General features: G+C 42.3%; 1 protein-coding gene across 9 annotated transcripts in view; it reads left to right on the forward strand.

Annotated features, from left to right (window-relative positions):
• LOC108152559 (hemicentin-1) overlaps positions 1–10112 on the forward strand; it is a 49197-nt gene extending 39085 nt beyond the window's left edge. For 3 of the 9 annotated variants that reach the window (XM_017281983.2, XM_017281984.2, XM_017281986.2), the window contains 5 exons: positions 563–1476; positions 1625–2146; positions 3206–3300; positions 4362–6104; positions 6682–8688. In XM_017281983.2, the coding sequence (XP_017137472.1) occupies positions 563–1476; positions 1625–2146; positions 3206–3300; positions 4362–6104; positions 6682–7941 (4534 nt within the window). In that variant the 3' untranslated portion in view covers positions 7942–8688. Of the gene's footprint in view, positions 1–562; positions 1477–1624; positions 2147–3205; positions 3301–4361; positions 6105–6681; positions 8689–9050; positions 9197–9623 lie in introns of those variants that run through there. The other 6 variants (XM_017281987.2, XM_017281988.2, XM_017281989.2 and 3 more) reach the window with 4 other exon arrangements.
• Positions 10113–23321: the final 13209 nt, after the last annotated feature.

The raw sequence follows: 23321 nt of genomic DNA on the forward strand, positions 1-23321 counted from the left end.
GTCATAAGACCTATGGATCATATCCTTTTCCTTAACTCTACAAGCTTAAAGAGTGGGACTCTCTTATGGGTTTTTTTTTTTCATGAACATTTCCTAAGATATTGAATCACTATCGGCTAAATAATAAAGGATGTATAACCATCTCCTATCATATATGTTTTTGAATAGGTCTCTTTAAGTATTAGTTCCGGGTATAACTTGGTCGGATTATCGACTAAAGCTTTCTATAGATTTTTGTTTTTTTTTTGATAATTTTATTAAGTATCTGCATGCTTTGATTGTTGTATTTTGCCATTTCCATATTTTTACAAACTGTGTTTCCTTTTATGTTTCGTTCCAAAACTATAATACGCTTGCTTCCGGTACTCGTAATCGTACTCGCACAATTTTATTATACATTTACTTGTACTTGTACTGCCACCGATATCTCACGCCAAACGACACTCTTTACGCGGACACATTGCCATCCATTCGCTTGCTTTGTTCTTATCCGAATCCACTAACACACTGCACCTGCCTGCATACGTCCTCAACGCACATCGCGACGAACGATCGTCATCAGTGTGCTGTCGTATCAGCCAGTAATGCCGAAAGTGGGCGCGGCCCTGCCCATTCTGGATACGTCGGCTAGTCTGTTGCCGGCCACCTTGTCGGCGGCGAATCGGCAGCACCAGCAGGAGCACCAGCAGCAGCGGCAGCGGCAGCAGGTCCAGCAGCAAATACTGGCAGTGGCCGAAACCGAAACCGAGACCGAGACCGAGAATAACAATGAGATCTTATCCACGCCCCCTCCTGTCACGCGCTTCAATGGCAATGCACCCAAATCACCACCCCGCTGGCCACTCCGTCCGGGTGTAATGCTCCACGTGAGCAGCGATACCAAGGAGAATCTGGCCGTGAATCGGATGACACTGAAGCCCCATTCGAATACGAGTGCCAGTGCCACTGCCAGTGGCAATGTGAATGTGGCCAACGCCAGTCAGTTGTCGGCCCAATTGAGTGCCGTGTTGAACGAGAGCCAGACTAACTCCAACAGCACAATGCTAACTGAGGTGACGGTGGTTACGGAAGCCGGAACGGGTCCGGGAATATGTCCGGGAGCGGAAGCGGGGAGCAACACTTTGGGGGCAGTGACGAGATTGAAGGCTGAAGAACATTTACCACCAACAGATGAGGCAGAGACTGCCCCGGAGGGAGTCGCCTGCCTGGAGAGCCTTACAGAGGCACCAGCCCCAGCGGCAGCATCGTCCTCGTCGTCGTCCTGTGCCAATGCCAGCAAGATGGAGCGCATTCTGTCGTTTGTTTTTAAGAGGACCAAGAAGAAGTCATCGGATGATGGCACCCGGGACAGCCAGCGTAGCCATGTGGGGCTGTTGCAGACATTCTGGCGGGGACGTGGTGGCCACAACGATAGCACCACCTCCTCCCCGTTCGGAGCCCAGCATAGGCTCAAGGGGATACGTTGCAGTGGCAGTGGTAGAGTATTTCCGATTTACTTTTCATTTTGATTATGATTTATTTTGATTTATTGCTAATTTTACATTTCATATTACGTTGCCTCGCCTCAATGCCTAACGTCCATAAACACGCACATAATCACACACACACACACAAACACCTATAGTCACCTATAAAAAGACGCCCGCAAAATCAGCCACTAATGAAACAACCACAAAAGCAGCCGCCCCAACGGCCGGAGAGACCGCGCCAGTGAAAAGTCCCAGCAGTGCCCCATCACGTGCCTCTGTGACATTTCAAGCGCCTTCATTAGACAAGGAAACCGATCCGGGGAAAACAATAGCAACAACAGCAACAGACGTAGCCGGGAAGGCACTCGCAATTCCCTCGCAGGGAGCCCATTCTTCATCCCAACCCGTCGGTGGCGTGCCGGCGACCTCATCGCTCCTTCAGCAGCAGCAGCAGTCACCATACGGTCGCAGTGGTCGGACGCCGCCGCCACGGCCACCGCCACCCACATTGCCACTGAGGCCACCAGGCCTTGGCCTCCCACAGAAGGCACTGTTGAAAGGCACCAGCAGTCCGTTCAGCGGCATTCCAATCAGAGTCAGTTCCAGCTCCCTGCCTCTGGCCAAGCGAAGCATACTGGTCTCCTCCAGCTCCCCCAGCAAGGTCGAACACGTCCAAAGTAAGAATATACATGTCGCAAGTCACTTTTACCACTCATAAGGACATATATCTCATCTCATCCTCAACCTCAAACTCATCTCATGCCCATCACTCATGGTTCTGCTGGCCCTTTGTCCATGAGCCATTTACATTTTATTACACGTTTCTTGTATATTTTCCTTTCGGTTTTTAATTTAATTTCGAGTAGCTCCTTTATTTTGAGTTCATGTTTCTGCAATATTGCTAACAAATATTCCAACATGACTGTGTTTTGTGTGTAAGCTTATTGATACAAGGTGACTTGCTCGAAGCGGAACGGACCGCATCTGTGAATAGACTTTCAGAGAAGGAAGCTGCCCTTTATGCTTTCATTGAGTATTATTTCATTTATTTACCATCATGGCTCCAACATACAACATACTCGTATTTCATTGCAATGTCTATAAATTCCTCTATTCTAATTTTATTTAAAATCTTTTGCGTAAGTAATTTACTATAATGAATCGAACGCCGAGATGCTCATATAACACCACACGACGACAAGTAAGAAACCGATGAAAGGACAGCACTAGCAATCAAAAGCTGTTGTATATTTAAATGTCTCTTTGTTTCGTTTTCGTTTTCGTTTTGCTATGCACTCGTTGTTGCATGCCTCGTTATTGTCCAAAATTTAAGCATGTTTCAGCATTCAATTCAACAGATAACATTCAAAATAAATCAAGAACAACTGATATCATTTCCATAGGGACACTCTAGGTCTTTTAGATTAGTTTAAAATTACAACAACCAAAAAACCCAACAAAATAAAAACAATAAAATTAATTTTAGTGAAACGGTTTTAGCCTATAGATTATCGTTTAGTTATTTCGATTTAAACCAATTTATTTCTCTTTCCATTTCTTTCTAATAATTTGATTTATTTTTTATCTCATTTGCTTCCAATCGAAAAATGAATGAATTCGTCGGAACACAAAAAATACCAACCAAAAAAAAAAACTCCCCGATCGTTACGAAAAAAAACAAAAAAACACTAATCGCAAAATCAACCGATCCGTACCGTGTGTGCCCCGATATATAGTACACGACAAGTCGTCTTCACTGGGGGAACCATTGACGGAACCTGGCGAGTATGAGAATCTACCGTTTCATGGTCTGCAAACGGCACCTAACAAGGTACGGATATAACGAATATTTCAGCTACCTAACTATCCCCCTAGAATTGTTACTGCTCTCACTGGAAACCACTCACAAACCACTCACACACCACAACACACAACACAACACACACTACACACACGATACACCTGTCACTCGAGAAGCGCACTCAAACACTTTTAATCTCGCTAAAACCCTTTTGTAAACCATTTACCATTTACCATATACATGATATACAATACTATAACTAAATATGCCCAAGCTTTCTCTATATACATATATTGCCTTTTTTGTCGATCGATGTAAATCTCTCTTATGATTTGATTTGATTTCCCGTTTTAAGTGTCTTTGCCAATGCATTGATTTCATTTGAAAGCCGGGAAATGTGTAATTCTTTGCTATAAAACTATCCAAAAATCCATATTGTTTCTGGCCCACGTATATATAGAGCTTTCTATAGCATACTAGACTCGTAGAACACTTGACATTGACATTTCTCATATGTTTCACAGGTCATCTGTTAGTATTTTTTTTGTTTACCATTCCTTGCCATGCCTTAAACCGAAAACTTTCAAGACATTCGACAAGAAAATAAAATCCCATACCTTATTTTTTTGAGTGCCGCCAAGTGTATCTCGCCTTTGGTTTTTCAATTATTTGCTAGATACTTCATTTAATATATATACTATTTTTATTATATATTAGATAGGTTACGTTTATAAGTTATTTGGGTGCAATAAGTGTATATTTAAGACTGAGTATGATAGCTGTATTTCCTTCTTCTAATTTAGAACACAACCCACCCCTTGAACCTTCAATGTTGTTCGCTAGTAACACACCAACAAAAGAACCCCCCACCCTTCCCACCAAAAGATTCGCCTAAACACGACCAAAAATTGCTTAGCTTGCCTAGCTTTTCCATACGTCTAATATATGTATAACAAACAGCAACAAAAACCATACAAACTAACCGTAAAACTAATCCAATGTCTCTTTTCAACCGCTCCACATGCTCTGCCTAACGCCTAATACGCCGCATGCTTCCCACACATCATACATTGGGTGCGCGAATGCCACAGTTCTCTACTACCCCCACAAATTTTAATAACAACACAAATGTGGTGCGCGTCGCTCCACGACCCAAGAGACTAAATGGAAGTATCAGTCAGCCGTCGAACAGCCAGCAACAGCAGCTGCAGCAGCAGCATCATCACCAGACTCTGCAGCATCCTCATCCACACCAGCAGCAACATTACTGCGACCTGCAGCAGCAGCAGCAACAGCAGCAGCAGCAGCACTACAACCACCAGAAACCTGGACCACAATACAGTACCATGCACCACCTGCCAGCCCCACATAATCAGGACTCGGGCACACATCAAGTGCAATATAATTTGAGCAACTGCTTCCCCAAGAGCTACACCGAGTACTACCAGCAGCATCAGCAGCACCAACAGATCCAGAAGCAACAATTACCACCGGCCATGGCCACGACCCAGCAGCAGCAGCAGAAGTTCAACACCAACTCCTCGTCGAATGTGCAGCTCCTGAATGCCATCGAGCACGACTACCAGCCCACCTATGCCGTGGTGGAGCGCGTTCCGGCACCGCCGCCGCCACCCGTGCCCAGCACGGCGCTGCTCAACACTAACCCCTTCCTGGCGGCCAGCAACTTCCGGAAGTACGATGCAACGGGGGAGGAGCTGCACGGCAGCGTCAGCGGCAGCATGCAGCGGGGCAAGAAGACCAAAGGAGTCGTGGAAATGGACAAGAAGTTTTACTCTCTGAAGTTCCCGGGCGGCGGCGGCACCAAGGTCAAGAAGCCAGCTGCGTACAATGGGAATATTAGTACTCCACTGGGCTCGACCACGTCCCCCACCTCCGCCACCGACTCATCCTCTGCGTCGAAGTGCAAGCGACATCATTCCTTTGCTGGCAATAGCCATAGCGATATTGACTCCGGTGGCAAGCCCATGCGGCTCTATGATCCGCCCGTCTACGAGAACGTAGCCGAGAAATGCCACGTCGACGCGGCCATGGACATGGGCGGCGGCAGCAGCAACCTTCACACCAATCCAAATCTGGCCACTGTGCAGCTGCACACGCACTCTGGTGGAGGCGGAGGGGGATCTGCTGTCGTCCAGCAGAAGAAAAAACATCACCATCGCCATCACCAGCAAAAAAATGATCCAGGAGGTGGAGGAAGTGGCGCCGAGTTCCAGCTGATGGAGCCCGAACGCCTCAGCATCTACCGCAGCGACTCGGGTATATCGAACAGCTCCTACGAGTCGCAGCTGCCATCCGGCTTGTCGCAGCAGCAGCACCGCCCGTCGAAGGCCCACAAATCAGGAGCAGGGGCCGGGGCCGGGGCAGGGACACTGGCAAATGCCAGCGCATCTGGTGCGCTGTGTCGGAAAACGGTCTACATAAATATGGAGGGACAGTGTGCCGGCTTGATTCATGCGGACTCGCCGACACATGTGCACTCGTCCTACGAGTCCGCCTCGTCCACCAGCCACGTTGGCGGCGGTGGCGGGGGCGGGTCGGCCCTCGCCGTGGATCCAACATCGCTCTCGTCCTGCACATCGCTGTACAGCAGCGGCACCAGCGGCACAGCTGCCTCCCTCCGCTTTAGCCGTCACCAGCACCAGCACAATCAAGCCATGGCGAATGAAATCACGACTCCCGAAGACTTTGAGCAGTACCAGCTGGGCCACCATCCGACGCACTCGGCCTCCACGCTCTCGGTGGCCAGCAGTCTCAATGCTTCCGGAAGGGGAAAATGCAAAGCAGGCCCACCACCCCAGTACAGTCCTCACGAGGTGCGTATTTGTCCATCGGTCTGCAGACCCCCAAAGGATGCTCTTTAGTTTAATTATCCAAGCATCAACATTTCACTTTTGCTTACGTTTATCAGAGAATTTCGATTAGAATGGAACTCCTTTTTGAGGAGTTTATCTGTCCGTTTACCACAGATTTTGTTTTTATCCTTTCTATATTTAAAGAATATGTTTAGTTCTTTTTATTGCAATTTTATTTATTGAAAAATGTCATCCCTTAATCGGATACTTCAATGTCGAAGCGACATGTCTAGAAGATTACCTTCCAACTTTCAAGACTACAATTCAGCTAGAATTGGGGAAAATCCAACGATATTTCAGTCCAAATAATACATTCCACCCCAGACGTCTTTCGATAGTGGAGTGATCTTGATTCTGTACCTGATTTTGATTATTTTTGTTGTTTAATTTACTTTCATGTTTGGTTTTTGTTTGCTTTTGTATCTGTTGGATACACACCGAAACAACAACGACAAACAAACCACACTGCCGCACTCACAACACGCCACACCACACCACCACGCCACTAATGTTGCCTCGACTCCATGACTAACAAAAGACCAACAAAACGCTGGCTACTAATCCATTTCTAGCCAATAAACGGAACAACGGCGGCGTCGGTGGCGGCTGCCTCGGGAACAAGAAACTACGACGGCAAACCATCAGCGACCCCTACGCACATATCAAACGGCGGCAGTACGATGGTTATGCAAACGCAGCAGCCGACTATGATGTCGACACCAATATTACCCGCAGCCACAATTCAGAAGCCCCTAATGCCCACGGTGATAGCTGCCCCACCAAATCTGCGTCAGTTGAATCAGCAGCAACAGCAACGTCAGCAGCACGCCAGCAGCAAATTGGCAACAGCAACACGGGCTTTAGCCACATCAAGATCGGGAATGGCGCCAGTGCCAGTGTCAGTGCCAGTGTCAGTGCCAGTGCAAGTGCCAGTGGAGAACATCAAGCACAATTGCTAATGCCCAATGAATTGCTGCTGCAGGCATCCCGATTAGGTTCTTTCGCCACCGTCGACAATTTGAGATATATACCGCCGCTGACTCCGGTCAATGGTCCACTGCGACGGCCCCTGGCGGATGGCGGGGCCTATGACTGTCTGGTGGTGCGACGTCCAATACGCCTGCCCCTGCGTAAGCACCACACCTTCCATTTTCAGAGCAACCAGACGGCCAATGGGCGGCTGCAACAGCTGCGCCAGCAACTGCAGCACCAGCAGCGGGAGAGGGAACATTTAGAGCAGGATGTGGGCTCTCTGGTGTATCGTCCATTGGCTCTAAATGAGCGGCATGCCTTCAAGCCAATTTCACCAACTCCTGCCATGGCAGCTGCTGGGCCAGAGGAGGCAGAAGAATCAGAGGCACAGGAACAGCAGCAGCAGCAGCCACAGCAGCAGCCCCCTGGTACAACTGGACAACTAAATCCCGCCGCCTCATTAGAGGCATTAGAGCTTCTAACTAAAACGCATCCAGACTTTATGTTCCCGCGGTCAAGCTACCCACAGAACGAGCCCACCACGGAGGAGGGAATAGAATTATCTGCACGGCCATCATCAGCACAAGGGACGGCGGAGGTGGAGGCAGAGGTGGAGGAAGACGAGGATCTGGGCTACAGCTTCTGCGAAGAGGAGTACATGGTGGACAACGATAACGATAACGATGATGCCAGCAGCCTGCAAACAACCACAGCACCGACTAACACCCCAGTCCGTAGCTCAAACCAAGAATCGGCGATTGCCAATGCAACTGCAGGTGCACTAAAGTATTTTATGACCCAAAGCTATCGTGAAGTTCACATTTAGAAGGCAAAAATATTGAAATTCACCAAAGAAAACAGGCCTACGCGACGCATACAAGGTATTAACTATTATATGAAAGAAGGACAAGTGGAAGTGGACGGAGAAGCGGGAGTAAAATTCACTTAGATTGTAAGATCAACATAATTACTGCAACATTTATAAGCTTAGCAAACCGAAAAAAGTGAAATATAGTAGGGATTAAGTTCGATAGAAGAAATAATAGTAATATCGGCGTAACATTAAAGGAATATGTCCGAATTTTTTTTGTTTCGACTTAATTTGAAAATCATCCGTGGATCGTATAAATATAACAGCATAGAAAACAAATAGGATTAACAAAAGGGTGGAATCTTCCTACTCGCACTAATTGTATATACATATAGATATTGACATTCGACATAAATATCATTAACATTAAGGTTTATTATTCTCAATAGCAAAAACAAAAGCAAAACCAATGCAAACCCAAATGCAAATCCAAATGCAAATGCAAATGCAAATACAAATAAAATTACAAAACCCAATGCACTTAGCCCCGTCTAACAAAATAACCGAATCGAATCACACAACCAAATATGCATTTATTTAGTTGGCGCTAACTATCGACATAAAATACATACATGTATATCAATCGTTTTTTTGTCTAGCCTAAGCAAAACGTGGATTAGATAAGTTAATTAAGTACTCTAGTACTCTAGGAAAATCAGACTGTGTGTGTTAAGTTTGATAGTCATGTGTATAAGGTTTTTTTTTTTAAATAATAAATGCGGCCGATAGATACATAGATGTATGTCCGCTAGTGTGTGGGCCTACTCCGCATGGGGAAGTAGCATACAAAAAGATAGGGGTATACGTTTTTCTATTTAGTTTGTCTAAGAATCGAAAACACCATTGATACAAAACCAAAAGAAAGCCACCCCGGATTAAGGTATTTTTTTAGTTTTAGTCAGTACTTAATATTATGGCAATAATTTGAAACCAAAGCAAACTTGAAAAGTCTCTTGGGCGGCATGCTATATCGATTTTTGGAAAGCTATTCTCCACTTCCTTTACAGTATACGAAAAAGCCATCACAATGTCTCCTAAATTAAACGAATTGTAATTTTTTATAGCATGTGTCTGACTTTGAGGATCCTTACAAAAGCAGCAATACCTATATATACTAAATTATTATTTGTTTAAATTTCAAATCAAAAAAAAAATCCAAAAACTATAAAAAAAAAACTGAGCTAAATGTTATATGTCACAATAGAAAAAGGTAAATTCTTTGTTTCGTTCAATAATCTTTGTTATAATAATTATCATAAATCAAAAAAAAAAAAATAATTTATTTCAACTGTCGCACCCGCTGTCTTCGTATATGGTTTTCTGCTTTTGAAATTCTGAAACATCTGATCCGATCCTCCCAGAACTGTGTATCTCTACTGACACATAACCTCTCTAATTCTCTGTCCCCCCGCAGCTACCATTTGTTTACTGAAAGCTTAAAGATTAATCCCAGCAATAAAATAGAAAAATATAAAAATAGAAAAAACGAAAGTCCGCAGGCGTTATAGATTATTCAAATGCATGAGAGAAGCCGCACCTAACAATGAGCCGCGCATGACCCAGAGCCCAGCTTTGACAGCCACGAGTATTAGAAAATGTCTAAAGAAGTAATGTGTCTGCTTACCAACAACAAACAGCCACTGAATGCCGCCAGGTTTGATGATGAATTCATCTATGCTGATCTCGAGAGTCAACACTATGGGCCCATCAACTACAAGGCGGCCTCCCTGTACGCCCAGGTCAAGAAGAACAAGAAGACGGGAGCTCTGGAGGAGCTTAAGTAGAAGCCGGAGAGACGCACGACCCTCTTCTGCTTAGCAGTGCATTTTTCTATACTTTGTAGCGGGTTTCGTTCTTACTTTATAAATCGGTTTTTTTTTTTCATTATCTTTTCTGATAAAATGAGCTTTTCAAATGGGGAAAAAGGTACTAAGGAAATGGTTTAAATAAAACAAAACAAAACGAATAACGAATTTCTTAAACTAGTAAAGCGAATAACAGTCATGTCATTGCTATAAAATAATATACGATAGGAGCTACTATCGCATTGGTCTAGCAGGAAAATTAGAAAACATTTTCACAGTCAAATTTACATATGTATGTATATGTATGTACGAGTATCATCAGATAATGTAATGTAATAGTAAACAATAGTAATAAATATACTACCATATATACGAGTACGCATAACGAATCAGATAAATGTATTCTGAAGGACGTGTGGACGTTGCAATAAAATTGTCATTTTTTAACGGAAATTTCAATACTTTTGTTGCATACGGCACACGGATACGACAGCAATCGACGACCCATTTTGAAAATACAAATCATACAAAATTAAAGCTCATACATATTTAAAATCGAACAAAACAAAAAAAAAACCAAAAAGAAAATATTCAACATTCAAATAATATTGAAAGTGTATAATTTTGTGAAAATATCGAAAACCTATACCATATTCGAGTGTGTTTTCGAACCGAACAATGAGCGAAATCATAGAAGGGAAGGGGGCTCATTTTTGTTATGCAATTTATTGTAATTAATTAAATATATAATTTATTATTCATTCTATGAACATAAACAGACAAACAAGAACATATTTCTATTGTGCAAGTAAATGCAGCATTTACTTTGAGATGCGAAAACAGGCAAAGAAAAGATGGATTTACGCATCAAGAGAGCAACCAAAAAAAGTGTAATTAAATTGAAGTAAACAACTTAGACTCGAGTATATATAAAAACCATAAACATTAATTAAATTATGAGAAAAAGTAAAGTAAATAAATAAATTGTAAAACGTATCGAAAATAGTGTTTTCTTTTCTCTGATTAAACAGGGAAACCAGGAGCCTCTCATCTATCGAGGGACCCAAATTGGCTGTAGATTAAAATTCAACTAAAATTTGCACCCAGCACCCTCAGCAGATCCCTTCGGTCCACGAGCGTGTTTCATTTCCGCGCCTAGTAACTGGATTGGGGCTGCTTCCTGCAGAGCTGCACCTTCGTTGCAGCGACCTCATTTCCGTTGCTGCCACATACGAGTGCACACAGCAGCCGAATGCAACACCTTTGCTTTCCCTGTGCCCGTGCTCGTGCTCGTGCTCGGGTCGCTATTCAATTTTGACAGCGACCAAGTAATGGCTCAGATCTGCCAATGCCAATAGATTATTGCCAATGAATTAGAATGATAGATGGGTAAGTAAAATACACACACACATACACGAGTATGTCAAGGGTGTTCAGTTTAATGATCTGGGTCTATGGCCAAAGACGGGAGGAGTATCTATGAATGCAGACCCGCTGGATCGGCGAAAAGGAATATGCTACTCCTTTTTGAGCGGTCTTTTTCTGTGTGCCACTGGAAAATTGTGTGCTTTGACGAAAGTTTATGTTAATGACGGAACTTTTCGTCAATTCCAAGATACATACACATAGTCGCACACACAGACGAGTACTCGTACTCGTATATGTGTATAATAACGTTGCTTTAATAAGTTGGCAAAAGTTGGTTCTGCGGGCTTTTGGCTTTCGCCTTTGACTAAGTATAACGCAAAGTTAAAAGGAATATAAAATTTAATTCAAGCAACGACAGCCCCATGTGTTGCCGTTAAGTGCCACCATCTCGGACTGCCATTCGCCCCCCCCCCCCCCCCCCCCCCCTCATCATCATCGTCATATGGGAAACTGTTTTGCAGTTCTACCTCCCCTCCCCCCCACAGTCACACACACACTCAAACATTCTGGAGGAAAAGTTTTGCGCAAGTCATGCGACAACTTTTCTGAATTGAAAACCTCCTCTCCGCAAATAGTTGCCATAGTTGCCGACGCTTTCCATCTGAAGCAACAAAGCAAGGAGCCCCATCCAAAAGTCAAGTGTTTAATGAAGATTTTTCCAGTAGAGCGGCTTTTAATGTGCATTGACGGGCAAATGTTTGTTAATTAAAAAAGCAAGAATGTCACTTATGTTTGATGTCTGAAACCGGCGAAGAGACAATAGCTATGCCGATTTGATGGGGCGCCAATTAACATTGTCATCTACTTGTGGCACAGTCCGGCCAAATGGCGAATAACCGATCGACAGAAACCCCCTCGAGAGACTTTAATTCATTATAAATATTGTAAGGGAACCTTCCCGAGTTGAAAGACCTCTTGCTCTCCCAATTTCGAACGTTTACTCGGGTAACCGCAACAATATCTTGCTCAACACTTGAGCAATATTACTTTTCCGTTTCATTTCAGGCTTTTCTGTTACATTATACAAGCTGTCAGCGGCATTCGTAAGCAATTTTCCCTTATTCTTCATGGCATTCGCCATTCCAATCACGTACAAACATTCCGCCCCAAAGAGAAAAAGAGGCCAAAAGGCCACAGCATGGATATACATACGGTTCCGTTTTTGAAGGTTCAGTTCAAGGTTCACAGCAAAAAATTAATTTTAAAGCCAGTCAATTAGGTTTTTTTTCGGCCAAAATGGCATTGGCATTGGGAATGGAGGCAATCAAAAGAACCTAATATCTTGGACATAATTTACATGCCAGAGAATAGAGAGAGAAACGGTTGGCAGTGCGGTGCCAATCAGGCACAAGTTTCACGGTCCGAAATTTGTCATCTTGTCAGCTGTCAGATGGGGAAAAGTCGAAAAGTCCAAAAGTCCTACCGAAAACAATGTATTTCGTTAGCTTTGATTTGTTTTCGTGGCTTGGCCGACGCTGCATAATTGATTAATTGTTTGTGATCTGGGGCATTCACGTCCTTCGTGTCCTTCGTATCCTTCATGTCACGCATAGCATCCCCAGTAAATAAATTATAGGTACGGCCCACAATATGCCCACTGAATAATTCATAAAAGTCAAAGATGCGCTTGGGCATTAAACAGAAACAACAGAAACGCAATAGTGGGGAGAGTTCATTGTTTTATAAAGATTAAAATATTTAAAAGGGCGGGATGCCAACTTAGAGCTCAACCGCAGACAGGCTAAGTCTGACTCAAATTTATTGACAATGAAAATAATGTCAAGCCCGAGAGCATGTACCGCACCGTGTGCACCATATGACGATTGCGTCCTGGGGCCTGTTCCTGGGGCCGAAGCCGTTCTTTTGCTCAGAGACCACTTAACTTGTCAGCGAGAGCTTTGCTTTGCATATGGGCTTGGCTTTCTTGATTTCCCAGATTTCGACAAAATAAAAAGCAATGTAATAAAAATTGTATAAACTTTTCTGCGTGCCTTCGCAGCTCTCCCTCTCCTCTCTCATCTCTCTTGCTCTTGCTCTGAAAGTGCAAAATACCGCTTTATCTATGAAGGATTTTCCAAAGGAAGAAAACACGAACATAACACAAAAAGTTTCCCTACTGCCTGCTGATAAAAGGTTTACTGAGGGATGGCTTGATGGCAGCATTAAATCCCCTTGAGTCGGCTGCAGATTTTGGGCGTCTTTTCTTGTTTTATGTCGTTGCATTATTTCAAGTTTCAAGCCACAAAGTATTTAAACCATAAAATAGCCACTAAGATCTTTTATCTGTATTTTCTCCGCTGCTGCCTGTCAAGTTCTTAGGCATTCGACAAAGAATTTACGAGTATTATGTGTTTCGTTTCAGAAACTTTGCTCTTTATAACTTTTTTCCGCCAATTAAACAATAACAACTTAGAGAAATTTCTGCACCGAACATACAAATATTTCAATGCACTTAAATAGTGTATAATTCCCTTTAAAACGTCAACGAAAAAAGCATTAAATGGAAATGGCAATGGCGGTGGAGGTCACGCTAGAGATGGTGAGATCTACATATGGCCAGTACATAATAGCAGCCGGGTTGATAGATACGAGATTCCACTGATATTTTATTTATTACCTACTCCAATATGGATGATGCGAATCGCAGCAGTTGCAGCTCGAGTTCTGTGATGAAAATTCAACGTCCCATAGAAGGAAATATGGCCAGAAAGGGCCTCGGGCCGATGCCATCATCGTTTTAAAAGTCAAACAGAAATTTCTAATGTTTCGCTCAATTGGGAAAGAGCAAACAGGTAAAGTCCCTCATCATGTGCCACGTTTTAAGTGCACACTTTTAATTACAGAGCGCAAAAAAAAAAAAGAGAGCAAACAAAAAATTTGGTGGCCCCGTATGGAAAAATATTTATTCAAGGCAAATTTCTGGATGCTGCCTCATAAATTATTTGCTGCATTTCATTCTGCTGAGAATTAAACAGGAAATTATTCGTTCAACGGGTTGATGCTTTTCTCGTTTGAAAGCTTTCAGCGAATTTCCTCTATTATGTTGACTCTGGGAAATGAAGTGGAAAGCGTTTGCTGTCTACTTTCATGCATTTCATTTATTTAGTATATCTTATGAGTGCATTTCCCCTCCGCCATTTCTCCACTCCTGCATTCGACTGCTCCACTCTGCTGTCAGTGTTTATTTTGCTATTTTTGCACGATTTATTTTCCAAACAATATGCAAAACCTTGTCTCAAGACAAAGCCGCAATATGGTTCAATGTTTTCCGAAGAAAATTAAGACTGCGTATGGGCTTGTTAGACAAAAGCAACAACTTTCAATTACAATTACCATCGACCGGCTTTCACTCCAATCTGCCGTCCACTGGAACACCCTGAAAGATCTGAATATCGAGAGAGACATTTGAAAAAAAATTAACGAAATTACTGCGTGGGGGATTGCAGCTTGGGGACATGCTTGTTCGAGCATTAGTGCAGACCGGAAACAGTATAAAAACTTTAATTGGAGTCCCCTTTCGGTCCTCCCCCAGCAGATATTTGGGCAGCCTTTGTTTACTGAATGTCGGCGCAAATTGTATCGTTTTTTCTACGACGCCTGTTACGTGGCAAAAACAGCAAAGGGATACTGGGATACTGGGGATATGCTGGGGCAATGCTGGGGCAGTGCTGGGGGAACGGGCAGACAGTTGCACATTCAATCAACACAATGCTGGCATCTCTTTTGGCTTGTATGTTGGTTTTGGCAGTCGGACCAAACCAAAAAAAAACAAGGACCTCTCCGATGGCTCTCTGGGTTTCAGTACTTGTTCTCGTCCATCTGTCGGCAACACACGGGCCACTGTGGAACATGTGTCTCTCGACAGACGCTCCTCGCCTGCTTTTATAATTCCTTTGTACAATATTTGTTTGGCAATGAATTTAATTGATGGTCACGGCAGACGGAACACTAAAGGCTAGACCCAGACACAGGGCCTAGGGGCACAAAAAACGGGAAACGGGATTTCACGAGCATTGAACATGGATTGGATTGGTATTGGTGGCACTGAGGTGTTGACCCCATCATTTGTGGTTATCGATTGCCAAAGAGACGCCGATGAACAGAGTCGAGTTTGATGGAATGCAGATGCTTCACAAAAAGCATAATATTCATGGACACACCAAACGGAAAAGTGTGCTTCAGTTTTTGTCGTTATTCTATTCAAGTTTACAAAATCAATTCCCATTTTCTATGGAGTGATGGCCAGTAAACCAATCGACTGGAGGCTTCTTTGTTTGTAAGCCTATTAAATGGGAATTCTGACTGTTCTCCTTGAAGCTTAAAGGAAAGGGCTCTTTTGAAAGGTAATACTTTGAAGCAGCTACATATAAGCTTCTGACTATTCAGCGGTAAAGGTAGGATAATAAAAGTATCGTTTTGTAAATATTATTACCCTTTAATGATTTCGATTATTTTAATATCCAATGTTAAGCATTTAGCTGTATGTAAAGAATATGTAAATGAATAGACAAGTCTCTCCGGCGCCCGGCCCCGACTCCCGGCTCCCGGCCCCCGGCCCCCGGCTCCGGCAGTATTTAATTCCCTCTGAATGCGCTGCTGCGGTTATGGAGTGCCAGTAAAACGGAAATTAATAAGCAAATAAATCACACTGCTGCCGCTTTTGTTTCCCTCAAAGCTTTTCGGTCGCTTCTTCCATGCGGAAGGAAGCGCTGAAAGTGTTGCACTTGATTTACGGCTTAATTTGCCCCATCTCCGCGCATCTCCAAAACTTGGAGAAATAGAATGTAAATGTATGTTTGTAATTTGTACACTGCAGTTCGATGGGAGCTTGAGATTTAAATCGTGTAAGAAAATTCCATTTAAATCCATTACATCGTGGGTTCATCGAGTAATACATCCTGCCAAGGCATTCTATTAAATTCCATGCAATTTTATTTAATTTCAGTCCACGCTTCCGCCACTTCCCCCACCTCTTTTGTCCTTGCGCCGGGCGGAAAAAAACAATTAAAAACAGATATATTCTTATTTAAAATAATTCATTCACTGCGAAACCCGTAATCTGCATTTACAATCTTTTCATCATTTGGGGGAAAATCTGCCATCTACCGCTGCGATTTCTGTTGTGGTCGGACACCGATTCCCCCCGAGTCCGTAAACGAGAAAACCGAAATCACTTTCAAATTTATTATTTTATCCCTGGCTTTTTTTGTATGCAATTTGTAAAAAGGAACTAACTTGTTAATCAGCGCTACCGCAAAGAGTCTGAGAACAAAAGTCGTGTCGTCTACGAGTCGTAAATTCGATCCGTTGCCATAAACCGTAATGGCCGAAACTGTTCCTGGACTTGATTCATTTTCCTTAACGCCTAAGCGGCTTTTGAGGAACTACTGCCTCGTGGCATTTGCCTGCAGATAAGGCCACGGACTCTCCGCTAAGTAGCTTACAATTATTTATTTATGTTGGCTAGGTTCCCGGTTTCCTTCAGCGACCCCTAAGCCTTTTCGACAGTTGTTTTGTGGCTTAAAGGCCACAAAATAAATGCGGAAGCACTGGCGGCCTCTTGCTGTTGCAAAAGTTGGACAGCTCGCATAACTTGATGCTGATGCTTGATGCTGTTATATCACACCTACGTCTATCCTTAAATTGCGACCTCAGTGAATATTTTCCCCTCTCTCTTGCCATTCTTGCCACTCGTGTGCCCCACCACTTTTAACTGCAAATGACAAGCTAAGCAGGAGCATGAGCTTCGCTCCGCTCCGCCTCGCTTGGCCTCGGTCTGGATCCGGCAAACTGGCAATTGCAATTATATGGCCAACTGTGTTTGGCGTTACAATCACCGCAGGGCCACTCGAAGCACCAGTCACTGCGGTTGTCCGTACTGGAAGCAGTCCCGGGTTATTCGGTTTGCTCTGCGGCCAGTGGGGGCGGGCCCCATCTTCACTTCACTCCACTCCCCTTGTGCTCATCTTTTTTCTGAATGACATGCATGAAGTGTTTATTGCATTTCCCATGCGCACTGCAGCTCTCAGCGTATGTCTACGACCTAGCCAACTTTTTTTGAGCAGTAATAAAATTATAAGCCCGATCATCGAGTACTCGTTCTGCCGCTCATTCAATTAAGCCACCAGAACAAACTCTAGTTTCAAGGCATATCGCCCCTCAGCCCCCTCCCCACCCCCATCTGATCGATTCTGGAATCAATTGGAGCAAATTTTCAGTCTAAAGTGCGCAAGGAGAGGGAATGATTTCTGCTGATTTGGTAGAGAACCTTTCCGCTACAATGCCAGCAAGTGAAGCATATGAATAAAACATGTACATGGAAGCCCGAGTATGGATGTATGCGCCACTTTGGAACTGCTCGAAACTGGCGACACACTCAGTCATCCGGATGTGACGTTGAAGCGTGCCACGGCACTCCTTTTAAAATTCGACATCTTGCTAAGCCCTCAGCAACTTTTATGCATCTTCCAAATTGATATTAAATGCAAAATTATAAATGCAAACTACAACGAGTCCTTAAAAAGAATATGGTAATTGAATACAAAACTGAACTGGTAAGTAAAACAAGTGTTTCGAGCAGCCTATTCTAGTCTTAGTTCCCTTCCTTCGGAAGTGGAGGTCAACCCTTGAAGAAAAGCCATGGAACCAGTAATCAAGGGGACTCCTGCTTTTGTGAGGCTACTCTCCAAGTATTCTGCCATTATAAAGATTCAAACTTCTAATTCGAATACTTCTTTCTGTTGCATTTTGTTCGAATGCTGCCAAATTGGGCACATGGAAGTTTTTTCCATTCATTCTCTTTGAAGGGCTAACCGAATGGATTTCAAACTTTACAAGTTATTGCACAATTAACCTTTTATTTGACATGCACAGCGTCATCCGTTTTAAGCTTGCAACAGTAGTCCGTCCGTCCGTCCGTCTCTTGTCAACTTCCGCTTCAGCACCAAAGCAGTGTAACCTTCGATTGGATCGACCGCTGGAAACCTCTCCTCACACTATCCGGCACAAAATGTAGAACACAAAAATACAAGCAACAAACCCTATTTGATTGGCCATCGGAAATTGCACAAACATACAAATGCACAAATATATATATATGTACATACTACAACCTCCCTATCATTAATATTTAGTTTTTTTTCTACATCTGTATTATTAAATGATTGCGTAAGTCCCTTATTCAATATCCAAATCAGCAATATTATATAGTCATCGGACTTTAATTAAATTTTATCGAGAAATATATGGCTATACCTTAAGACTCCTTTCTTCTATGGCAGATACTATTCCCTCCCTTTGAAAACTTAAAGGCGACCAAGGCACTCGCATCTTAAAGTTCCTGAAAAATAATATTTGTTCTTGGCATATATAAATTTCCTATAAAAATATATTGTGTAAAAATCATAAATAAATACATGCTACACACGCACGCACTACCGCCCTCTATGTAGACAACATTGCAGCTTCCCCTACTGAGCGCCAGGTGGCAAAAACAATGTTGCCACCCACGCGGAGGATATAATTTTTATAAATTCATGGCATGTTTGGGAAAGAGGTGAGTCTGAACTTGAATGCGTTGCAAATTCCACATTCCGGGCGTTTTAAAATACATATTACATCATTTAAATTATAAAAGAAAACATCTGTAAAAGAGAGCCATAGTTAAGAATCGTTTTCATATCAGTCCGATTAGTCCGTCCAGCGAATACCATTTCTGGTGAATTTTGGGTCAACTGAAAGTTTTAAACTTGCGAAAATACTACGAATGTCTTATTGGAAAATATTTTTATAAAATCGCATTACAATATTTTAAGAACATGCTTAAAACACTGCCACATTTGGAGATCGCATAGAGGGGCTTCCATTTAAGTTCCAGTACCCAGCGGATATGAGATGTCCTGTATCCACCGGATACCATTTATGGCTAATTGTGAGTCGATTCGCAGTTTAGTTTAGCAAAATACCACACATTCGCCTACTGAGCGCCAGGTGGCAAAACAATGTAGCCACCCACGCGAAGGATATAATATTTCTATATTCATGGCAAGCTAAGGAAAAAGGTGAACCTGCACTTGAATGCGCAACAATACCCTGTTCTGGGCATTTTAAATAGCATATTCATCATTATAATTTAAAAAATCGTATAAAAATCGTTGATAAAAACATCTGTAAAAGAGAGCCATCTTTATCGATTTCAAATCAGTTCGTGTAGGCAGCGTATACGATTGAAAGTTTTCTTTATCAAAGTAATACACATGCATCTATTTCTACAAGTTCTACTATTAAAATCCCTAAGATTATAAACAAAAAATATTATAATAATCGCACAAAAATATTAAAATACATGTAGTGTTTCGGAAAATCGTTTAATAAAATCGAATTAAAATTGTTTAAAAACATGCAGTGTCTCATTTAAGAATCTTTTGAAAAAAAAGTTTAAAAACATGCAGTGTCTCATTTGAGAATCTTTCGAAAAAATCGAATTAAAATTGTTTTAAAACATGCAGTGTCTCATTTAAGAATCTTTTGAAAAAAAAGTTTAAAAAAATGCAGTGTCTCATTTGAGAATCTTTCGGTAAAATCGTTCAAAAACATGCAGTGTCTCATTTGAGAATCTTTCGGTAAAATTTTGTAAAAACATGCAGTGTCTCATTTGAGAATCTTTTGATAAAAGCGAATTAAAATTGTTTAAAAACATGCAGTGTCTCATTTGAGAATATTTCGGTAAAATTGTTTAAAAACATGCAGGTCCTCATTTGAGAATCTTTCGGTAAAATCGTTTATAAACATGCAGTGTCTCACTTGATAATCTTTTGAAAAAAAAGTTTAAAAACATGCAGTTTCTCATTTGAGAATCTTTTGATAAAAGCGAATTAAAATTGTTTAAAAACATGCAGTGTCTCATTTAAGAATCTTTTGAAGAAAAAGTTTAAAAAAATGCAGTGTCTCATTTGAGAATCTTTCGGTAAAATCGTTCAAAAACATGCAGTGTCTCATTTGAGAATCTTTCGGTAAAATTTTGTAAAAACATGCAGTGTCTCATTTGAGAATCTTTTGATAAAAGCGAATTAAAATTGTTTAAAAACATGCAGTGTCTCATTTGAGAATATTTCGGTAAAATTGTTTAAAAACATGCAGGTCCTCATTTGAGAATCTTTCGGTAAAATCGTTTAAAAACATGCAGTGTCTCACTTGATAATCTTTTGAAAAAAAAGTTTAAAAACATGCAGTTTCTCATTTGAGAATCTTTTGATAAAAGCGAATTAAAATTGTTTAAAAACATGCATAAAACAGTGCTAAATATAGGAATCGGATAGAGGGGCCTCCATTTCAATTCCAGTATCCAGCGGATACGATGTCTCCAGGCTCCAGTGGATATGATAAGCCTGTATCCAGCGGATACTATTTGTGGTTAACTGTGGGTCGATTGGCTGTTTAATTTAGAAAAATACTACATATGCAACTACTACTTTCAACTCTACCATTAAGATCATTAAAATTACAAATAATATTATAATTTAAAATAATAATAAAAATAAATAACTTAAAATAATCATTTACAAACGCTTAATCAGCGCTCTGAAAGCGTAGCAGCCTTTTCTAAAGAAATTAGCTCCGATGTAACTCAATCAATCATACGAGCCAACTACTCCAAAGCTCTTTCCTGAATAAAAAAAAATACAGACAAGTGTTTCTGGCGTTGAGAGCCAGCCGTACATGGGTAGAAAGTGGGTGTCCACAGATGGAACCATATGTGGCAGTAGTAGTACACCCAAAACCAAGCTCTAGCCTGTCACACGTACACCTGCTGGAAAGCTCCAACGCGCTTTCTTGCCCCTGTCGCCCTCAGCCTTAAAATTGTGAAAATTTTCCAATTTTCCTATATACATATGTGCCATAGTGTGCCAAAGCCCGAATATTCATGAATAAGTCACCCGCATTAAAAAGTAAATCTTAATAGATCCGCCCATAATGTTTTATAATTGCGTAGAACAGGCCTATCCGATCCAGCCTATTAAGATTAATTATTAGCCTTTTTCCTGAAAAACAAAACATTCACTGCTCAAATCCAATAAATTCAAAGGGAAGGAAAGGAGAAAATTTAAGTAAAGAAAATATAAGCACAGAAAATAGGAAACCGAAAAAAACAATAGTGCGCAAAGTGAACCAAAACAGAAAGACTCACCTGTTCCCATAGTTCAAAAGTTAAGCGTTGAATTTTACTTGTTTTTTCTATCGTTGCGTTCAGGCGCGCTCACACCGTTTGTCTTTCGATTAAATTGAACGCCTTGAATGCTTGATCGGACGGGAAGCTGCAAGCATTGATAACACTGCAGCAGCGGCGAGGCAAAGCTCCGCCATTCGCACTTTTACTCATTTTCCCATATAGCCTGTCACTGCTTGTCCGCAGTACTTCTTGCTACCTTGTACTGCTTGCTTTTGATCTCACTTTAACACTTTCACTCACATTTTGGCCATTTAGCCTTGTGCTGCCTCCCGCTCATTATATTGCTCTTGCGGGTAATTTTTGTTTCACTCTCACCTTCATTCACTTTTTGCCCATTTAGCCTGCTTGCACTGCTTATCGCCTCTTATTCCTTGCTGCCTTCATCTGCTTTCTCGCTTCCATTTGATGGCACTTTAACACTTTTTGGCTATTTAGCCTTTTATTGCCTTCGACTTTTGTGGTACATTTTATTCACTCGCACTTTTATAAGCTTTTTGAAGCGTTTTGCCTTGCACTTTTCACTTGACTTGCATTTAAGACGCGCGCAAACCTCTGCACGCACGATTCAATTGACCGCTCTTATGACTGCTTTGATTGAGGGAGGCGGGGGAACTGCAAGATGTGATAAAACTGCAGCAGCGTGGGCGACTCAAAGCTCTGCTTGTAGTATCTCTCCCTATCTCAGTGATAAGAACGAGAGCGAAAGTCAGTGGCCGAGTAAGAGCGTAGCGTATATGTATGCATGTGTAGGGTAGATCACGTCGCGAGATCTATGATTAGAGCTGCAGCAGCTTAGGTGGCTCAAAGAGGGTGGTGAGAGGGGAATAGCAGAGCAGCGTTGGCGACTCAAAGCTCTGCTTGTAGTATCTCTCCCTATCTCACTGATAAGAACGAGAGCGAAAGTTGGTGGCAGAGTAAGAGCGTAGTGTATATATATGTATGTTAGTGTATGGTAGATCACGTCGCGAGATCTATGATAAGAGCTGCAGCAGCTTGGTTGGGTCAAAGTGGGTGGTGAGAGAGGAGAGGTGAGAGGGGAGCAGCAGAGCAGCGTGGGCGGCTCAAAGCTCGTCTTCCTCTCCCACAAAGAACGAGAGCGAAAGTTTGTGACCGAATCACATCGTAGTGTAGGTAGGTCAAGGCCTCTCCCTCTCTTTATCTTTCGCTGTTAGCTCGCTGCTTAATTAACATGCCGCTGTAACTAAACGAGAGAATTTGTTCTATCTCTGTTAGCTGTTAGCTCGCTGCTTAATTAACATGCCGCTGTAACTAAACGAGAGAATTTGTTCTATCTCTGTTAGCTGTTAGCTCTCTGCTTAATTAACATGCCTCTGTAACTGGCCGCAAAGCTAACATTCCATGACGTCACTCATTTTTTCATGAGTACTGGTACAAATTACAATAACAGTATGGCTACTATAAAGCTAGCAAAACTGACTGCTATGAAACGGCATAGCGTCATATCTCCGATGACATATGTATCTCCGCCCAGTATGAAACTACCCACGGTGCCTGCTATGTACATATGGACATATGTATGTACATTCAACCATTCAAAGCAATCATTCAAAGAGTATCAATCACCAAACGCAGGCTAAATACCGAGGACTCATCCTATATCAAGGGTACTTTAGTACGCTTAGCTGATCGGGAGAAGACTCGCCGTTTGAACTTGGTATACTACTCGCAATCGAGTCTTGCCAGAGCAAGTCTCATCCATTCGTGCGAAGCAAGACCATTTTTCGCGATCCCAATGTTCAATCAGCATGCGAAACTGGGGACAAATCGTGGCAAGATTACAAAAAAGTGTACACCCTATAGAATATTATAATTATTATTTGGTCATCGTTCGTCTTAGTACCTCCCAATAGGTA

The sequence above is a fragment of the Drosophila miranda genome, chromosome XR (assembly GCF_003369915.1).
Source record: "Drosophila miranda strain MSH22 chromosome XR, D.miranda_PacBio2.1, whole genome shotgun sequence".
NCBI classification, from domain to species: domain Eukaryota; kingdom Metazoa; phylum Arthropoda; class Insecta; order Diptera; family Drosophilidae; genus Drosophila; species Drosophila miranda.